This window comes from Liolophura sinensis, chromosome 4, assembly GCF_032854445.1.
Source record: "Liolophura sinensis isolate JHLJ2023 chromosome 4, CUHK_Ljap_v2, whole genome shotgun sequence".
Taxonomy (NCBI): Eukaryota; Metazoa; Mollusca; class Polyplacophora; order Chitonida; family Chitonidae; genus Liolophura; species Liolophura sinensis.
This window is the reverse complement of record NC_088298.1, coordinates 15482508-15503344: the sequence shown is the minus strand read 5'-3', so window position 1 is coordinate 15503344 and position 20837 is coordinate 15482508. Positions and strand designations below refer to the sequence as shown.

The 20837-nt window shown below is 39.3% G+C and overlaps 1 protein-coding gene across 5 annotated transcripts in view; it reads right to left on the bottom strand.

Moving 5' to 3' along the window:
• Position 1: 1 nt before the first annotated feature.
• LOC135464929 (muscle M-line assembly protein unc-89-like) overlaps positions 2-20837 on the bottom strand; it is an 83369-nt gene continuing 62533 nt past the window's right edge. For 4 of the 5 annotated variants that reach the window (XM_064742505.1, XM_064742508.1, XM_064742506.1 and 1 more), the window contains 11 exons: positions 18556-18909; positions 15308-15355; positions 9126-9428; positions 8041-8343; positions 6123-6428; positions 5360-5671; positions 3762-4067; positions 3249-3548; positions 2563-2865; positions 1558-1865; positions 2-141 (listed from right to left, as the gene is read on the bottom strand). In XM_064742505.1, the coding sequence (XP_064598575.1) occupies positions 1558-1865; positions 2563-2865; positions 3249-3548; positions 3762-4067; positions 5360-5671; positions 6123-6428; positions 8041-8343; positions 9126-9428; positions 15308-15355; positions 18556-18909 (2843 nt within the window). In that variant the 3' untranslated portion in view covers positions 2-141. The remainder of the gene's footprint in view (positions 142-1557; positions 1866-2562; positions 2866-3248; positions 3549-3761; positions 4068-5359; positions 5672-6122; positions 6429-8040; positions 8344-9125; positions 9429-15307; positions 15356-18555; positions 18910-20837) is intronic. The other variant, XM_064742507.1, reaches the window with a different exon arrangement.

The window sequence follows — 20837 nt, the reverse complement described above, 5'->3', positions numbered from 1 at the left end:
GTTCCTGGGCCTCAATGATATACGTAATAAGCTCACTTGCACCACGAGAAGGAATATCTGCCCTCCGCCATCGAAGAGTTAGACTGCGGCCGTCGGGCTCAATGTCGATGATTTCTGGAGTTTCGATGGGGATTCTGGCAACTGTTAGCAAAACACATGAAGTTCTACATATTATATTTGTGATGGAGTTTGCACAGATGTGACCGAGGAAAAGGCAACTTTCATCACTGCACTAACGTATGCACTAAATCTTGGATTAGGTTTTATCCCCTTGTACATAGTGTCTCAGCAGCTTTACCATGAAAGTTTATTCATTTATTTGATTTGATTTGTGTTTTACGCCGTACTCAAGAATATTTCACTAATACGACAGTGACCAGCATTATGATGGGAGGAAAACCGACCAGAGCCTGGGGGAAACGTACGACCATCCGCAGGTTGCTGCCAGACCTCCCAGCAAGTTCATGCTGCAATCTAATATGAATTCTTTGATACATGTACCTCATTATGTGTTTTGCTGAAACCCAAATCTATCATGTTGATCACAATCCAACACAAAAAATACGCCAAAAATGAAGTGCAGTTAAAATAACTGAAATTTTTGCACCTCTGTCCAACACATCCTTTGTAGATAACCTACACATGATAAACACTGCAAATTCTTCAGCCTTTTCGGATGGTTATGAGATGTTTATTCAAGCAAATTGTAAGGGCATTATTCTGTGTAGGCTGTTAAAATCACAACCAAGTGGGTGGAAACTGGGCAGAGCCCAGGGGAAACCCATGACCATCCGCAGGTTGCTGGAAGACCTTCCCACGTACGGCCGGAGAGGAAGCCAACATGAGCTGGACTTGAAACCCACAGCGACAGCATTGGTGAGAGACTTCTGGGTCATTACGCTGTGCTAGCATGACTAACCAACTGAGCCACGGAGGCCCAAAATCAAATCAAACAGATGCATAAATTGCACTGAAAGTAGACCTTTCATATGGAAAAGGTTGAGAAATTAGGGTAACTCTGTGGTACACAAACAGTATGGTTGCATGCCATACACATACTTATTAATACTTTAGAGTGAGTGAGTGAGTGAGCGAGCGAGCGAGTGAGTGGGGTTTAATGTCGTACTTAACAATTTTTTCAGTCATATGACGACGAAGGGATCCTTAGAGTGCATGTAATGTGCCTCCTTGTTGCAGGGCAGATTTCCACCGCTCTTTTATCTAGTGCTGCTTCATTAAGACAAGTTATTGAAGGCTAGTAAACCACCCTGCCCAAGACATTATACTGATACGGGTCAACCAGTTCATGCTGAACACCAAGCGAGGAGTCTTAGGTGTGACTCGACCCAGGATTGACCCTGGATCTACAGCCCCCGAAGCGGACGCTCTACCAAATGTGCTATCTGGGCCAGTCATACTCTAGAACACATACTGATGGACAAACACTACTGTACAGTGTACTGTAGTACACATACTGTATCAAGAATAAAACTTCACACATACTGCAATACAAAATGACTGCAGCACACATTTAGTAGCATTTATTTATCAACATACCTAGTTGCCGTGGCAACGCAGTAGACGGTCCAGGAGGACTGAGACCGTACTGACTCTCAGCACGAACTCGGAACTCGTAGTCCCTCCTTCTGGTTTGAGTCCCGACAGGAAATAAGATGTGTGTGGAATTCTTCGCACCAAGGGAGACCAGTCATGTCCAGGCTCTCGCGCCTCGATCGTGTACGTCACTGGCAAGGTCATGTTAGACCCTCCGTAAGATGGTACGTTGGCGGGTTGCCACGTCAACCGCATTGAGCCACGCCTCACATCAGTGACCAGAGGGATGTCACTTGGAACTACTGGAGCAACTGTTAAAAAAATTATTTACTTACATCAATATACAGTAACACCTGACTCAAAATGAACAGAAGTGTATTAAAAAAAACAAGTTCCAGAAATCCATTCCAATTACATAATTTATCAAATAAAGATTTTCGACTTTTCTTTATTAGGAGTAAACAACTACTTTAAGACAATGAAAACATGAATGATAAAAACTTTAGTACTTGTGTAACCAAAACTGTGCTAATTGTCAACAGAGACGGATGGACACATTCCTTGTCTGTCCAACTGGTGCCCATGCTGAGACATGTTTATATATTTATACTAACAACAGTGAACAATTCGGCATCCTCTATTTCTGATCATCAACAAAAGATTTATTCTGTTCTATTTTATTGGTGTTTTATGCTCTACTCAAGAATATTTCACTCATACAATGGCCAGCATTAGGGTGGGAGGAAACTGGGCAGAAAACAGGCAAAACCCACAACCATCCGCTGGTTGCTGAGAGTACTTCCCACGTACGACCGGACAGGGAGCCAGCATATTTAAGTTAGATGAACTCACTGCAACTGCGTTCGTGAGAGGCTCCTAGGTCACTTCGCCACGCTGGCACATTAACCACCTCCGCCTCCACCAACAAAGAAAAATGTTATTAAATGTTCAACAGATACAACATGTAAGCTCTAGAACGCAATACTTTTTTGGATTATCTCCCCTTACCAGCTCTCCTGGGCAGCTGTACAGCCCGTGTGGGTTCACTAACTCCATAGTCGTTCTCCGCGCGGACTCTCAGACAATACGCATTGTCGGGGCGTAGGTTCGTCAGCAGGTAGTTGGTGGTGGGTAGTTTACGCACCAGCGTCTGCCAGTTCGTGTTAGGAGGCTCCTGAATTTCTACCCTGTATGTCGTGGGAACCATCTGGGCACCAAAAGGTGGAGTGTCAACTGGTGTCCATGACAACCGCGCTGAATCGACCTTGACCTCAGAGATGTAAGGTTCTGCCATTGGGAGCCGGGGTTGAACTGGAAAGATAAATTTAGCTTCATAGTTGTAATGAAATTGTGAATTGAATAACAAGCTAGTCAGTAATCTCTGCTAGGGAGTTTTTCACCATTAAAATGAAAAACTGTATGGGTATTTTGAGGTAATTCTGGTCTCTGAAAATTTAACACTGTACTATATTTCACTTGTATTAAAATAATGGCTGTACAAATCATTTAAGTATCAACAACCAGTACCTGAAAAATTACCCAACTATAGAAAATCCCATAACTATTACTGACTGACTATAGAAAAATGGAAAACTGAAAGTGAAAGAATAATCATGAAACTGAAAGTAATACAGTGAATGACAACAAACTTCTCAACAAAAATCTTTTACCCCCTTGTTACTGTTAAGACTTACCAGCTCTCCTTGGCAGATACACAGACATCGTTGGCTCACTCATTCCCTGATCAGTCACAGCTCTGACACGGAACACATAGTCCTTATCTGGGCGGAGGTTTTGTACCCTGTGGTTGATTTCGTGAACATCTCTGACGAAGGGTGTCCAGGTCTGGCTGGGCGGTTCTTGCATCTCAATCATGTAAAGGACTTTCTGGAAGTCTGTCACTTTGCCAGGGACGTCGACTGCCTGCCAGGTGAGCCGTACTGAGTCAGGGCGGATGTCCGACAGCAGGGGTTCAGCCTTGGGCAAGTGTGGAACTGAAAGTGAAAGCAAGATGAACAGGTAGAAACAATGAAAATGAAATGTGCACTTAAAACTGTTTCATGAAACTGAACTAGTTTGAACTATAAATGTAGACTTTCAGCCTCTGGTAAGTGCAGATGTAAAAGAAATATCAAAAAAGAATCAAACAAATAATCTTGCGAGAGCTAAAAGAAAGCCATACATCTGAAACCTCAGCGAATACTAACTTGGTTTCCTGTATAGGTACGCAGGTGCTGTTGGGGCACTTGTTCCGCTTTCTGTTTGGGCACGGACTCTGAAAGCATACTCTCTGTCTGGGTGGAGTCGCGAGACTTCAAAGGACAGATCCGGATGACGGGTGGCTAGTGTTCGCCACTCTGTGCTCGGTGACTCCAGCATCTCCACCTGGTATCTGATTGGTCCAGATTCTCCTGTGAGATATGACGGGAGGTTGGCTGGTCTCCATGACAAGCGCAATGAGTTTGGTTTTTCGTTAGATATCGTGGGAGCTGAACTAGGCATTACTGGTGGTACTGAAAATAATCAAAAAGGAAATCAGCAAGATAAGATGGTGCAATTTTCAATATGACTCGTTATAAGCGAGGAGAATATAGATGTATGAGACAAAAATAACATGTGACCCCTTCCATGACAAGGAAAAACCTTTTTTCTTTTTCCCTTTCAATGTTATTTATTTGACTGAGTTTTTAGGCTGTATTCAAGAAAATTTCACATAAATGACAGCGACCAGCATTATGGTCGGAAAAAACTGGGCATAGCTCACAACCATTCGCAGGTTTCTGGCAAGCCTTCCACTGTACACCAGCATGAGCTGAACTGAGCTTTTCGGTAGATTTTTCACTGTATCAGTCAAAAAATTCACTGATTCACTGTTTCAGTATAATGTGACTGGGTTGGGTGTCATGTCTGGTGTCTTCGGCATAATACTGCAGTGGCAGCAGCACTTTGGCAGAATGCCACAAGAAAACACAGTATATGGACACATCCGCATACACAAGACTCCAAGCATACATAAATACACGCAATCTGAACATGTAAAATAACCAGGATTTGTACGATTGATTTTGTAAAAGAACACTTAAAAATGTATTATGGCTGATACCCAAAAATGTAAAACAATTACCTTAATGTGTAAACAGGCAAACCTATCAAGATTTGTAAAAGGTTACCCCAAAATGTAAAACAATTACCTTAATGTGTTACAGGATTTGTAAAATTACCAAAAAATATAAAAACCATCAGTTGTTACAAATGTCTTTGCATGACAAGATACAGTTCACTTTTTTTAAAAGCAGCAGAAGTCACAAGCGTTCAAGTTACGAGCTACTGCTGAGAAGCCGTGGAACTAATTCCAAGGAAGAATATGAACAACACTGATCTACCCAATTATCACCTCCACAAAATTATGAACCATTTATCTAAAAAAAGTTACACCCTTTTGGGCATCTCATTATGGAACTCACTACCTCCACATTACCTTTTTTTACCTTTCATTTCATTACCTCTTTTTTGTTTTTGGTAGATAACAAAAGCTTCCTACTGACTGGTGCCTGTGTTTTTCACTTCACACAAAACTGAATCTTATTTCATATATATTATTTTATTGCTAAACTATTTTTTTTTGTTTTCTTTTTCACTTAAAACACAATGCTATAGACACTGGGATTCATTTCTTTCCATGTATTAATTAATTTGTTATCAATTATTAGCATCCTTTGTTAAATAATAATAATAATAATTATTATTATTGTTATTATCATTATCATTATTATCATTATCACTACAAGCTTCAGCATGACCTTACCTCCACCCCTCAGCAGACTGACAGCTGGCGTGATTAGCGCCACTGGCTCTGGGAGGCGTGGCATCTCCGCACGTACACGGAATGTGTAATCCTGCTCTGGTCTGAGGCCAGTCAATCGGAAACTTGTGTCTGGTACCCCAGCAGCCACTGGTCGCCAGTCGGCTTGAGGGGCTTCTCGCATCTCGATGGTGTATTTGGGTGGGTCAGCGCGGCGGATTCGAGGATGGGGTGACATAGGTTTCCATGACAACTGTAATCCTTCAGCATCAAATGAGTCGATCCTTGGAGGTTCCAAATGATACCTCGGAGCCTCTGAGATGGAGAAAAACAGTCACCATTTACTTCTTCCAATACTTCACCAGTGTTCTTAGCTGTACTATTATGAAAGTTGCAATATGCAATGGCGTCCAGTTTTATGGGTAGAGGAAACCAATACGCAGTAACCATTCAACTTTGGCAAGTTACTAACAAACTTTCCCATGTGAGACCAAAAAGATTTCTAAATGGCCTTAGGAACCCTGTTAAATGCTCATCATGCCAAATGCACGACCCTACAAACAGTGACAGTGGGTGGGGGAACCACACTTGACAATATACAAGTGCATGTAGCTAACAAATATCCCTCCCGGCCAAAAAGTAACAGTGCAGCTAGCGTGACTTAGATTTGAACCCTCGCATGCCCTTACTGTCACACATCAAAAAATCAATAATACAGGACAAATTTTTCTTTCTTATCCAAGCTTCATCAGTGCACTAAACTTACCTGGAGGCTTACGGTAGAGTGGTTTTGGAGGAGACGGCTCTGAGATTCCATACTCCGTCTCTGCCCGGACACGGAAAGCGTAGTCCTTTTCTGGTCTCAGGTCAGTGAGGCGGAATGCTGTTGTCGGCACTCCACTGGCCACAGTCCGCCAGTCAGCATACGGACCCTCCTGGGCCTCAATCATGTACAGAAGAGGCTCTTCTGAGGAATCGAACGGTGGAATATGGACACGATCCCATTTCAGACGGACAGAAGTTGGTTCTATTTCCTCGACTTCCAAATCCGACACGGGAACCCTTGTGCGAGCTGGAATGTCAAATGTTAGATGCAGTCTTGCTTACCTATTTATTAATTTATCTGATTGGTGCTTTACACTGTACTCACAAACATTCCACTTATACGACAACAGCCAGCAATACGGTGGGTGGAAACCAGGCAGAGCCTGGGGGAAACCCATGACCATCTGCAGGTTGCTGCCAACCTTCCCACCTACGGCTGGACAGGAAGCCAGAATGAGCTGGATTTGAATTCACAGTAACCACATTGATGGAGAGGCTCCTGGGTCATTGTGCCACACTAGTGTGCGAACACCCTTGGCCACACAGGGGCCACCTGTTGCTTATTTCATTTTCTAACACAAACACATGTGAAATAAATTTAAGTTCAGTATTTGAAACATCCCGTTGCTTGATTTTTGAATTAACACAAGAACCCTTATGCAAGCAAGACGTTCTACGGCGCAATGACATTTTACTTATAAATATACTTCTTACATATGACCGTGGCAGCTGTGTAAAAGGGTCAATATTTGGGTTTTCATGGTGGATATATAAATACTCAACATTTATTCTGTTCTACTTATTCAGAGTCCACAGAAGAATGCAAGTGAGCAATTTAAGAGTAGCCAATTCCAGAGTGACCAATTCTAGAGTGAGCAATAGGAGAGTTTCCAGTTTGAATTCTTTTTTTCATCGGAGGGGAGGACTTTTTTTTTACTTATAGCGATAAAAAGACATCAAACTCGAAACTCTCCTATTCTTGAGCAACAGTCCTCCTGTATCAGGTGCCTAAAAATATTTGAAACCATTAATTTACTAATCACTTGTCTCGCTGTGTTCCAGAGTCACAAATGACAACCTGATTTCCTTTAGTTCCAGTTCACAGACATTCAGTCCCTCCATTTTCTCCACACTATGTCTACTGTACATAACTTTTGCGAAACTTTTTTCAGACACCCCTATGTTATAGCAAATGCGATGATTCCGCAATAGTTGCCTATCATATTAACAAATAATACAGTTGTACCCTTTTACCTTTAGCTGTAAAAAGAGTTCGAACTCAACACTCCCTGGAGTAACCAATTCACGAGTGGTCAATTCCGGACTGACCAATAATTCTGGAGTTTTTCATATAACTGAGAATTTCCATTCTCCAATTCACCTATCACTGCTGTTTACATTTCCCATATAGCTGTTTACATCTCCCATATTGCTGTTTATATCTTCCAATATCTCCCACTTTGCTGTTTACATCTTCCATTTTGCTGTTTATATCTCCCAATATCTCCCATTTTGCTGTTTATATCTCCCATATTGCTGTTTACATCTCCCATTTTGCTGTTTACATCTCCCATATAGCTGTTTACATCTCCCATTTTGCTGTTTACATCTTCCATTTTGCTGTTTACATCTCCCATTTTGCTGTTTACATCTCCCACTTTGCCGTTTATATCTTCCATTTTAACATTCAAAACAAACAAAATCTTTTAACCTAATTCAATTAGCCTTTTCCATGTCCATGAAGTCATAGCATCTGTCTCAACGACAGGATGAGCACCAAGTTTAATCATAATTTCCTTGGGTTCTCTCTAATTTTGCCAATTAAAAATCTGCAACAATTATCACCAATTAGCACTCACCTAAAGCTCTGGAGAGAGACATCGGTGGTGAAGGCTCCCCCAGGCCACGAGTGCTGGAGTCTGGCCGAACTCTGAACGAGTAATCTTCACTGGTCTCAAGCCCTGCAAGACGATGGGACGTCCCACGAATGCCGCGAACAAGCTCCCTCCAATCAGAAGAGGGCGTTCGACCTTCGATCATGTAGGTCAAAGGTTCCTCATCGGACTCGAACTGCGGGATTTCTACGCGTTGCCAGTTCAGTCGTACGGCTTCACGTTCAAGTTCAACGATGTCAGGCCTGGTGACCGCAGCTCCAGGGTATGCTGGGAAGGAAAATGGAAATTATGCATAACATTCTTCCCATTATAAGACCGTCGGCCGTAAGTGGAAAGGTCTGCCAGCAACCTGCGGATGGTCGTGGGTTTTCCCCTGGGCAGTGCCCAGTTTCCTCCCACCACAATGATGGCCGCTGTTGTATAAGTGAAATATTCTTGAGTACGGCGTAAAACACCAATCAAATAAATAAAATACAAATAAATTAAGACAGTCTTCATTTCAGCAATAAAATGATATATGACTGATAGGTGAGCAATGCCAATATATCACATTTAAAATGGGAGTCGTTGTTGGAGACCATTAAACTGAAACTAAAACTGAATCCAGGAAAATGTTATTTCTAAAGAAAAGAATTTGTAACGAAAATAAATGAATAAACCTTAATGCAAAAATTATGGAGTTCAGTGTTCTTCATTCCCTTTTTTTCCTTAAGATATTTTTACTATATCAAACAGTACAGAATAGAAGAAACAAACTTTGATCTGATAGCAAAGCTACCAAAGAGCTCACCTGCTGGCGACACACTTCAGGTCAATACATCCAGTATTTTACGAGATACCACCCTCAACAATTACCTTAACATTGATTCTAATAAACACAAAAAAATTACTTTATCATGAATTTTGTTATTTATAATAATAAACGGTAAGGGAGAGATAAGCTTCTGCTTCGCTTTATACAACAATTTTTTCACCTGAAGTATATGTCTCAGTGTTGAATGGTTTTTGTGCAAGATTAGATTTGCATATTCAAGGTTTCAAAATCTTACTTGTTGCCCTTGGCAGGTAGAAAGGCCTGGACGGTTCGCTGAGTCCAAATTCGTTTTCTGCTCGGATTCTGAAATTATAATCCTGACGGGGTCGAAGGTCAGTGAGCCTATAGGTGGTGTCTGGGATGTAGCTGACAAGAGTCTGCCAGTCCTGTTTTGGGAGCTCCTGCACTTCGATCCGGTACGAAGTCGGCGAAACCCCCTTCAGAGCCTTTGGGATGTCGGCTGGTTTCCATGACAACCGCAGACTCTCATCTCCAATGTCAGATACATACGGCTTGGAGGCAGGAAGAGCGGGTGGCACTGAGGAGCCGAATATAGGGGGTGGAAATGTTAAGTAAATATTTTTGTAGCACGAGTATACAGGTACAAGGCGTACCTGGGACGAGATATACCTGTGCTAAACTGAGCTGTGTGCTGGTGTCTATCAAAGTATCCAATATTAGAGAGATACATCGATACAATAAATAACCTAAGACTTTTGCCTCAAAAAATGAATTTTTTGGAGGAAAATAAATGTCACAAAATATTACTTTTGCTTCTGAAACATGCATTTTTCACTTTTGCCTTTCACACAAACCTCAAAAGATTTTTCTAAGATCGCTAGAACTGAACAGAATTACGCACAATGTGCAATTCTGTCATAGTTAGAATTTTGGGTCATTTAACATCCACAGCTTTAACCCTATTCCTTTCATCTATCTGGCTGCTTATATACACGATGTTATGTTAGGGGAATTTCTTGGTAAGAGAAGGCTTAAAACATACGTCATAATAAATGAATGAAGATTTGTGGTCAGTAAAAATGGAAAAAAATTTAATTTCCTGTTGGATAAAAAACAAGACTTCTGCCTTCTGAAATAATAGCAAAAAAAATACTGCAAAATACAATAACCAATTCTTCATAGAATATCATACAAACATGAAATACCCACATTTACCATACAAACTATAAAAGAATGAGAAATGGGTTTTTTTCTGAAATTAGACGCCACTCTACTAAACTGTATATCTTCATAATTTCAAAAAAGATGTAAGCATATCGATGAAGATAAGGAAAATCCAAATATGTTGGCACGCCAAAATGGTGGAAAAAAAAGGAGAGAGAAAAGAAAAACAATGTCCTTTTTATACATTCAGTCTATGAAACCATACCAAATGAGCTGATATCATTGCATACGAAATTTTATTTATTTATTTATTTCATTTGTGTTTTCTGCCGTACTCAAGAATATTTCACTTATACGGCAGCCAGCATTACGGAGGGAGGAAACCGGGCAAAACCCACGACCATCTGCAGCTTGCTAACAGACCTTCACATGTACGGTGTATGAAAAATAAGCAATTAAAAAACATCACAACAAATTCCACATGAAAACAGACAGATGGAAAAACATTGTCTCTTCTGATTTTAAAAGAATAATGAAACATAAAAAAAAGAGAAACTAAAGAAAAACATGCCAGGCCAGTTTTCTTGACTTTTCAGCCAATTCTAATTTGTACTTTTTTTAACAGTTCATTTCTGTGTTGGGATTAATAAAACATCTTCACAGATGTCTAACATTTTTCATGAAAATAAAATGTATTTGTGTACACTGAAATCTCAGAATATATTACCTTATACACCTTTAAAAGAATAAAAAAAAAAATCAGATGTCAGACAATTTACACAAATATCACAAATAAACCACAGCCCCCTGGGCAGAAACTAGCAGTATTTTCCATGTAACATCAGATACATTTGATGTATCATCAGCTTGTATTGGTTCCAGTCAGAGGTAAATGCTGTAAACACCCCTAGGGGGGGATTCACCACCTGAAAGAACACACAGCCTGTGTGGCTCATGGCTTAACATGACTATTTTCAGGGACAACTTGTTGTTGCATTGTTTTTCAAAAGGCTAAACCATCTCACTTGGTAAGCTGGGCCGGCTAGCAGTATGGAAATCCCACTAGCATTCTCCGTGCAGATGTTGTATCACTTATGACAGTGATACCTCATATCCACTGTGTGGAGAAGACAGTTACTATATATCCTCTATAGGTACAAGTACCTTGATTATACTGTTACGCTCTAAGATTTCAACATTACTACATATTTTAATAATTAAAGCTAAATGCCAGTTTCACAGCTTAGAGGGGTATCTAGAAAGTAGTTAGATTTTGCAATTATGCAAAAATCCCTGCAACTTTTAGTTATGCTAATGAGAGCAGCAACATTTTATTCTGCATCAAAGTATTTGTTTTGCAACGCATCCTTTATTTTAACAGTTTTAAATTTTAACAGGTATAACATGAAATATTACTGATGTGCTTTCTCTCTCAATATTATAAACTTGGGTTCTATTCAATCTGACACCTTTTTATGATGAACATACACGAGATTTATCAATCTGCATGTATCTAAATGTGCAGTCAGCAAATCAAACCAACATCACTGGATAACTAAAAGGCAAGAAATTTACCGTCCCTTGTATCAAAATTACACTATTAGCAACAGTTCAACCTGGATATATACAGTACAAAGAAGTGTAACACTTTAAAGAAATGTAATGAGACACAAACTAATTTATATACTGGTCAAACTGACTGGACTAATAAAAACATGGAGTTTCACAATTTCTAAATGGTCAAAGCTGCAACCTACAGGAAAGTGTAGCAGAAAGACGGAACAAAATGGTAGGGAACACCTCTGATAAATAGAAAGCAGCACACCATGCAAGCATGTAGAACGTGTTTTCCATGTTTCAAATGCCTTATACACCTTACCTGAGCACCCCTACAGTACATCACATACCAACAGTTCATAAGAACTGCTATATCAACTCACTGGGCAATTATTCCTCACAAAGTCCCAAATATTTCTGTAAAATCACTCGGCATGCGTTTCACCATCCATTTTTCACTGTGCAAATTGTGCCTGATTTGCAAAAATGGACTAGCTAAACACACACAAAAAAATTGCTGATACGAAATATCCCCCAAATCTACCTGCAAGCCCTGGAAATCTCCCGACTGCAGCTTTACAAAAAAATCACCCCACCCTCTAAAGAAACATAGACTGGGCCAAAATGGGGCATGCTCATTTTTTCTATACTGCAGGGGGTGGAAAGACTCCTGAACACATTCCAAACACACTTACAAACTGTGTACTGTTACATCAAACATTTCCTTTTTTACACCTCACAGTAAACAATTGGCAGCACTGTTAGTAATGTTTACTGGCCTTTTTTTTATAACAAATAGCACTATTAAGTTATTTTGGGATTTAGAGGTTCAACACTCAAACAATCCGTTGTTCTCGGGGCAGTTTTATCTAAATCAGCCATATTGAATACCAGATACTTTTTCTTAATTTTTTTTTGTCATGTTTTTCTGTGAATACAAGACAAAAAAATCCTCATCCTCTGCCCTGACTGTGTCATACAGTTCCTGATCTTCTGTGTGAAAATAACTCTAGACAGACTGGAATTCCTGGTGAACATACTGGAATTCCTGGTGAACATACTGAAATATTGGGTAAAGCTTTCTATTTGTTTATTTACCTGACCAACACTGAATGCGATACTCAAGAATTTTTCACTTAAACCATGGCAGTCAGATAATTCTGATGGAGGTAACTGTAAAACCTTTGCTTGACCAAATTTCCTTGACCAGACCTGGATCAAATTTCCCACCTTAACACTGGAGGTGAACAAAGAAGATCCAAATTTGAGCTGGTCACCCTTTTGGTCAGAAGCTCATTTCCCACAGTCAACTAAGCGACTCAAAGTTTTCTAATTTATTGAAACATATCTAGATTTTTTTTGCTGTAATTTTTAAACCTTTTCTCATGTTGCAAGGTGTTTATTCAAGCATATTCTGAAGATTTTATTCCCTGTAGACTTATAAAATTGTACTTTTTGCAAAGCCCTGAAACTGGCCAACTCTACCAATGAAGTTTTGTCTCTAAAATCAAATTAAAAATGTGCCTTAATTGTACTAAAAGTTGCTCTTTCATATGCAAAAAGGTTGAGGAATTAGGGTACCTCCAAAACTGTTGAATGCAATTAAATGTGTCAGCTGATACAGATTTGGCTTTTGTAGAAATGTAGGAATTTTTAGAAATGTCCAATGACCAAATCCAACAATATGGCTTAAGTCATGTACCCAAACTCAAGGACAAATTTAAAACTTTTTCATTTCTCTTTGCACAATTTTAATGCTGTTTTTCTGCTCAGCTTCCTAACTTATTAAAATTAAGAGTTCATCCACATGTGCCTCTAAAATATTTCACAACGTAATTTCATTCTGCTGCAAGTGTAATACACCTCCTTATATAGGCTATACACAAAATATTCTTTAGAAATTTACTTCTCCTAGTCTGCCATTGCTCACAGAGAGAACAGATTTCCTCGATGCGGTCACACCCAATGGAAATGTATGAATTACTTTACCACAGAATGACTTGCTGCCGAGCTGGAAATGTAATTAAATACCTAAAAATTCCTATTCTGTTATTTTGAACACCTGTCCTCACGTATGTACCAACAAGCTATTTTTTTCTAGCAACTAATACTATACAAGCCACAGCCATTTGGGATAACACAGAAGTGTATGGGAGTTGAACAGAGAAGTGTGTAGAACTGGAACAGAAGAAAGCTGAGAAATGTTGCCAGAAAAAGGTGGAGAATTTAACCACTGAAGTGTGGAAGACTTGCACACACAAGTGGGGAGGACGCATACATGCAGAGAAGCAGATGACTTGATCATAGAAGTGTGAAGAACTCATACATGCAGAGAAGCAGAGGACTTGATCATTGAAGTGTGGAGAACTCATACATGTAGAGAAGCAGAGGACTTGATCATAGAAGTGCGGAGGACTCATACGTGCAGAGAAGTAGAGGACTTGATCATAGAAACATGGAGGACTTGCATGAAGACGTGTGGAGGGTTCACACAGGGAAGTGTGGACGACTTACATAAAGACGTGTGGAGAAAAGTATGGAGGACTTGCATACAGAAGTATGGAGGACTCGTTCATTTACACACATAGAAGCAGAGGACTTCATCACAGAAGTGTGGGACACTTCCACAAAGAAGCGTGAAGGATTTGCACGACATATGCTGTGAACTTGCACAGAGAGGTGTAGAGGATTTGAATCTAAAAATTTCCAAAGGAAAACTGAGGAAGATTTAAAAATCGAAGCAAGAAGGACTTGCAAACGGAATGAGAAGGAAGTAAGGAGGATTTGCACAAGGAGGTAGAGGACTTTCATCAAGAAATGAGGATCATACAGGATGATAAAGCATACAATTGTAAGGGTAAAATATTGGAAGCTTGGAAAAAGTAACATTGTGTTCAACTGAAAAACAACAAACATGGTGTAATGGAAATCTCAGTTCATGGATTTCATCTGCATAAAAACATCGGCCGTGTCTAACTTCTTTTGTAGTTTTGCCGTTTTCAGTTGCAGATGTCCAAAACACAAATGTGAAATATCTCATGCAAAAGTGTGGAGGACTTGCACACTTTCTATAGAATCAAACAGATCAGCCATCAGAGGATGGGAATCGCAAAAGTGAAATCTGGGAAGCTGGGAAAAAACTTTTTGTGAATAAAAGCAACATTGGTGGGCCAAGAAAACCACAATAGACTCAACAGAAATCAGCATTGTGCTGAGTTAACACTTAAGCTGTGAAGTTAATCTCAAAAACTGATTGGACAAAATATAAATATTTGAAATCAACAGAATATTTTATGGGACCAATATTTCTTGAAGTTCCACAGCCACTTTCACATAGCTTCCTTAGAAAAGATTCTCTGGTTGTTAAATGAGGTTTTTTATGACACTCCCACAATGACCATGGGTATTTATACAGACATATCTATATATACACATACAATGTTCTGTGAATCTTTAGAATCCAAATTTTCCACCAAAATGAAAATTTACGAAAAAAAACACATGTAAAACATCTAGAGAAGAGAAATATTTCAGAGCCAGCATTTTTATTCTTCTCTTTGTTACTGAACTTTCTCTTGGTATCTATCATGATTGTCTTGGCTTAATATCACACGTCCTGAATCACACTCAAGGGAGTGAAATAGGCAAAATGTCTATTTAAAACAGGAAGTGACTTCAACAGAGTTGCTAAGGGGCGTGGTAATTCACTTGTTGGCTAGCAACAGCCAATGATACCTTTAGGAATTTCCAACAAGTAGGGGTCAAGACGACCTTGGCCTGGTGCTAAAAACAAAGAGTAAAAATGGAAAAAAAAGGAAAGTAGATAAAATATCACTGAAAAATAATATACTTGGATACATGTGCCTAGTTAACAAGGACATACAATGTGATCTTTTATTATCAGAGTGATGCAAAAGGAAAATTATTTTACAACCAGAAACAACAGTGTTTGTTTTATCAAGGCATCACCAGGAGAAAGAAAATGATGATTTGTAAGGTGAAAATGATAATTCGTAAGGTATAAATGAAACCTTTGTGCATCTCTTTCCATTGTATGTATCCTTCTGAAGAGAAGCTATTCTGATAGTTGCTGAAACAGAAAACTCCTGACATTTTGCCAGAGTCAAGTTTGGTCAGGTTGAAGACTGTACGTGGGAACAGTATAGCTCTTGTTCAGTATGAATAGCTCAAGTACTGATTTACAGTCACCACAGGCAGCACCTGCAGCAAAATATACTTCTACCTGGTTGAAGATAGACACAGGTTGAGGATAGACACAGGTTGAGAATAGACACAGGTTGAGGATAGACACAGGTTGAAGATAGACACAGGTTGAGGATAGACACAGGTTTATTTGTTCCTTCGTTACAGAGCTGCTACCAAATCAACAAATCATTAGTTATGTTTCCTCGTAATATCCAAAAAGAAGGATTTTTCAATTTTTTATTCACCCATTTCTTTGGTTGCTGTGAATTTTTGACCACTACTTTCTTCAGGTAAATGACTCAGCACCTATAATATTCCTTTACAAGACATTTCTTACTTCATATACTTTTATTATTCTTTGGAAGTTTGAGTTAAAAGGTTTGTTTTGGAAATTGGCTTGGAACATACATTAATGTTGACCACTGACACACAAATGTTTCCAACAGTGCCAAGATTTAATTTATTTTGCCTTCAAGAGCTTTAAAAATTTCAAAACTCTAGGTTCCAAAATGCATTGAAAGACAAGACATACTAAAATTTCTGTTAAGCTGAGAATGACCAATGCAAAGAATCGTCAAGCTGCATGAATTTACAGTGACAGCTCATATCCTGTGTTACCTTTCCACAGGTGAAATGGTTCAGTTACTAGGATAATTGACTTGATGTTAGGTTACAAAGACCACAAAACTAATATTCTGAGTGGGTGTTGTATATTGCCCAGAAACATCTGTGGGTGGTGGGGGTGAGCATGGGTTTTGGTAGAGAGATAGGGGTTGTTTTTTACCATGGAGGATACTAGAGAATGTCTTTGGTGTAGTGCTATGTTACCCATAACAGAGCCTTTTGCTGTAGGCTTAACTTTGACATATTCCGAATCGGAGAGAAAACACCTGTAGGTTATCACCAATTAACCTGGGCTATATTCTGTTACTACTGATGTTTATGCAGTTACTTGTGTACTCCCTGAACGTCATTTCCAGGTGAGCATATGTCCATCCCTTATCATTCCTACTTGGCAAAGTGGTTTGGTCTTTTATACCTCGATCATTGCAAAAGGCTCACACGTTATGGTGAAGTCCATTATGATTCTGTGGGTATAACAGGTGAAATTTGACTCATACACTGATGGGTTTTCCAGATTTATAGATTTCTGCCAAAAATGAGGAAATGTGAACTATGATAATCTGGCAACTCAATAATGTATAAGGCTTCAAGACGTGTATTTCCAGGTGTTAGTAAAAATGCATGACCTTATAAACGTTTAGATTTCAAGGAAGACATCTGAAACTTCTTATAAAAGTCAACATCATTCAAAATAAAACCAATTCAACAGTTTCCCTAGCAAATTAAGGATTTTATTTATTTTTTTTTAAACATTTCCAAAAGCGCGTCTCTTTTTTCAAATTTCCGGTACATGCAGACAAATCCTAGGATCCTGATATATGGTCGACATTTCACATCATACAAATCTGGGACTCATCCAACAAATCTGCCAGACCGATCTATCCTATCCACACCTGGCATGTACCAGAGTTAATACCCACCCCCACCCAACATGTGCCAGGGATAAGATTGTGTTTCTGTGGTAAACAATGAGGGGATAGAATCCCTGTGAGCTGTATAAGGGAAGTCAGCCTCCAAGGTTAGCAACAAGCTGGTGTATTATTGGATGGATTGAATTTCATTGGTGCACTCTGCCAGCACTCTCCACCACCTGAGAGTTTGGCACCTAAAGCTAATGTATTCTCCACCACCTGAGAGTTCTGCATGTAAAGCTAAGGCATTCTCCACCACCTGGGAGTTTGGCAAGAACATTGGGGCATTCTCCATCACATGGGATGTTTTAAGAACATGAGATTCAAGGCAAAAGGGGCTGATTCCCTAAAATAATTATTTGACCAGTGGAAACCATAAAAACATATTAAGCAAACTCCAGCCTAAAGGAGTTGAAATGGTAGCCAATTTGTCTCCACAAAACACTGAAACTTCTCCAAAATTCAGCTTTAAAATCAAATTCAAAATCCATATACAAATACTACTGTATGTGCCAGGAGCTTGAAATGTTTTATTGACAATTCTTAGTAAGTGACAATAACATGCTAAAATCACCTCATATAACTTGGTAAAAAAAAAAAAAGACAAAAAGGAATACCACTAGGACTGAAAGTTGAAGTAAACTTTCAGGAGGTAGGGTGGGGGTTGCAGTGAAGATGGGAGGTTACAGCAGTGGAGGTCAGGGGGTCCACTCCAGCTTCAAAGATGAGAACCCAGTTATTCATGTTTTTTGTTCTTTTCTGCACGGATTTCATTCGACACACCTCCAATTCTTATCAAAGTTCACCTGAATGTTTTTTATGCACAGCCCAATATGCCTGCAAAGATGTCTGCTCAGACGTGCGAAAAATGTGTGAAAAATTTCAAGTTAAATTCTTGAGACTCGACAAATCTTTTACCTGAACGAAATATTAATACAACCAATAAACAGTTGTGTCATATTTTAAAATGAAATAAAACTTAATGGCTGCAGAAAAATGTAAGTTATGGTAAACAAGTTGACTGGCTCCATGAAAGAATTGTGCATAAACAAGTTTTGTACAAAAAGACATGTCTTTAATATGGAAAACAAACAAAGATCACAGAGCTTGATTCCAGAACGTCATAAAATGATGTCCAAAAAAAGCCTAGAAATTAAACAACCATGTTTTTATTCAAGACAAAATGAACAAAACAATTATTCAAGAATATGGAAAAGAAATAAAAATAACCCATCAACTCACCAACTCTTCCTTTCTGTAGAGTAGCGGGAAGTGTCGGTTCGCTTTCTGCGAACTTATTTTCTGCGCGGACACGGAAGTTGTACTCTCTGTCGGGGTTGAGATCAGTGGCGAAATAGCTGTTTCCTGTGAGTCCGCTGGCCAGTTTACGCCAGGGCCCTGGGATTTCCTTGACCTCCAGAAGGTACTTGACAGGTCTGTAGTCCGCCCCAGGGCCGGTCAGAGTAACGGGCACCCACTGGATCCTGACAGACTCAGGTCGGATGTCCAGTAATGTTGGGCGGTCACTCGGGAGGCTGGGTCCAGTCATTGACTCCGTTGAAAGTCCAATCGTGTCTTTTCTTGCTTTCGGGGATGCTGGAAAAAAAAAATGAGTAGATACAGTACAGCTTAGGCTAAAAGTCAAAACTAGGCAGAAGATTAGCGCATTCATAGGGGACTTGTAAAGGGTTTTTAGGGAGTTTGTAGAGCGCCTGAAGAGAGCTCCAGGACAGACAGTCACCTGACCGTGATACGTCCAGTGTGACATATCACACACAGGTGAGTGAGCACTGTTATACCTACGCGCTGGCTATGGAAAGTTCACGGCGGAAAATCTAGTTTTTCATAAGAATGATTTAAAAGATTTTTGATGGGCTAACACAATATATAAAACCGAAGTAAAATATCTGATGTTTGTGTTTTTTGATTGCAAAGTGGCAGTTTTCTCTTAAGTAGAGATTCATGAGTGATTCCATTTGACATTTGTTATGGATCACCACGACTGCTAAAACTAGCTCATTCTTCATCTCCCATGAAAAAAGTTATCTGCCATTTAGTTATTTAGAAAACCAAACTGACACTTGGACACTGACACGCCCTGCAACAACAACAACCAGGCAGTATAACAATACGAATTTCAAGTATACAAGTGGTGAAAAAGGAAAACGCCATAAATGGACAAGTTAGATTTTGTCTGTGACTTTGTGAAGAATTTGTACTTTGTACAAGACCATATAGGAACACCACCCACATAGCAAACGTATGAAGGAAAAAAAAAATGATTTGTTCTAAAGGTTTTTCTCCACAAAAAAAGAAATAATAATTTCCCATTAGCACCAATATACTTTATTTCAATTTTTGGTTCACCGGACACAGTGTACCTTAAATATTTTCTTTTTGGACCTTTTGCCTCCAGGAAATTCATTCGACTCTGTTAATTTATGCTTAACAATACATGATTTGAACCAACACGCGGACGAATTCAGAATTTAAACTTTGTTTGCGAACTTGAATAAAAGGTGAAGTAAAACGTATGTTGCGTATCAGTAAACATGTTTATCAGCTGTGGTTTATTTCCGTTTGGACGGTAATGTTTTAGCGTTTTCTGTACTTGTGTGAGAAAATATCATGGGTGTTAGGCATCAACAGCAAAGCTGATTATAGCAGGCTTAATTAAAACTGTGATTTTTATATATATACATAATATATTTTATAAAAAATGTGATTTTAAAAATGCAGATTTTATATACACAAGACTTCTGAGTAGTTTAATTAAGTATATAATAGTCCCTGATTAAACTACTCAGAAGTGTCGTGCAGAGGCCTAGAAATAGAAGTTGTGCAGTCTCAAGTGCCCAGCAGTGACAAGATTGAAGAAAAGTAGGCACGTGGTATTGCATTTGAAGTAAACAATACTTACAAGTCTCAAGCTTTATTAACTGACACATACTGTATGGTTTTGAAAATCTTACATAACAGGAATAAAATAATCTCTCAATACTGCTGGTGCTGCTTTCACTGTGTCTGTGGAAATCCCTCTATTGTACAGCTTGCTGGGTGACAATTCAGTTAAACACACCAGTCAAATTAACAAGAAAAAAAACACCAGCCATTTCTGGTTATTTGTTGAAAGCACCCACAGCTGTGGCTAGGCCTACGTGTCCATTAACCGGAAGAAGCCAACGGCGAAAGCTCTGAAGCTTGGTGCTGCCCGATTCTGTCCTGAACTTACATGTTTTGAGTTGTTTTCTTTTAGTTCTTTTGATATGAGGTTTACTCAATCTATGCAGTAATATAAATGCAGGATATTAAAGGATGCTGCCTTTATACAAATACGACAAATCATAAGACATTTAGCGTGAAGGAACACTCAAAGGCACGGCCACACGAGACTGCTGTCTGTTTATTTTGGGGTGATGCCCTTGGCGGGAAGTGCGCAGTATTGCATGTGCTTGATTCACAGCAAAGTCGCATTGGTTTATGACGTTTATGTGCAAATTTGGCGAGTTTACTGTAAAATCTCT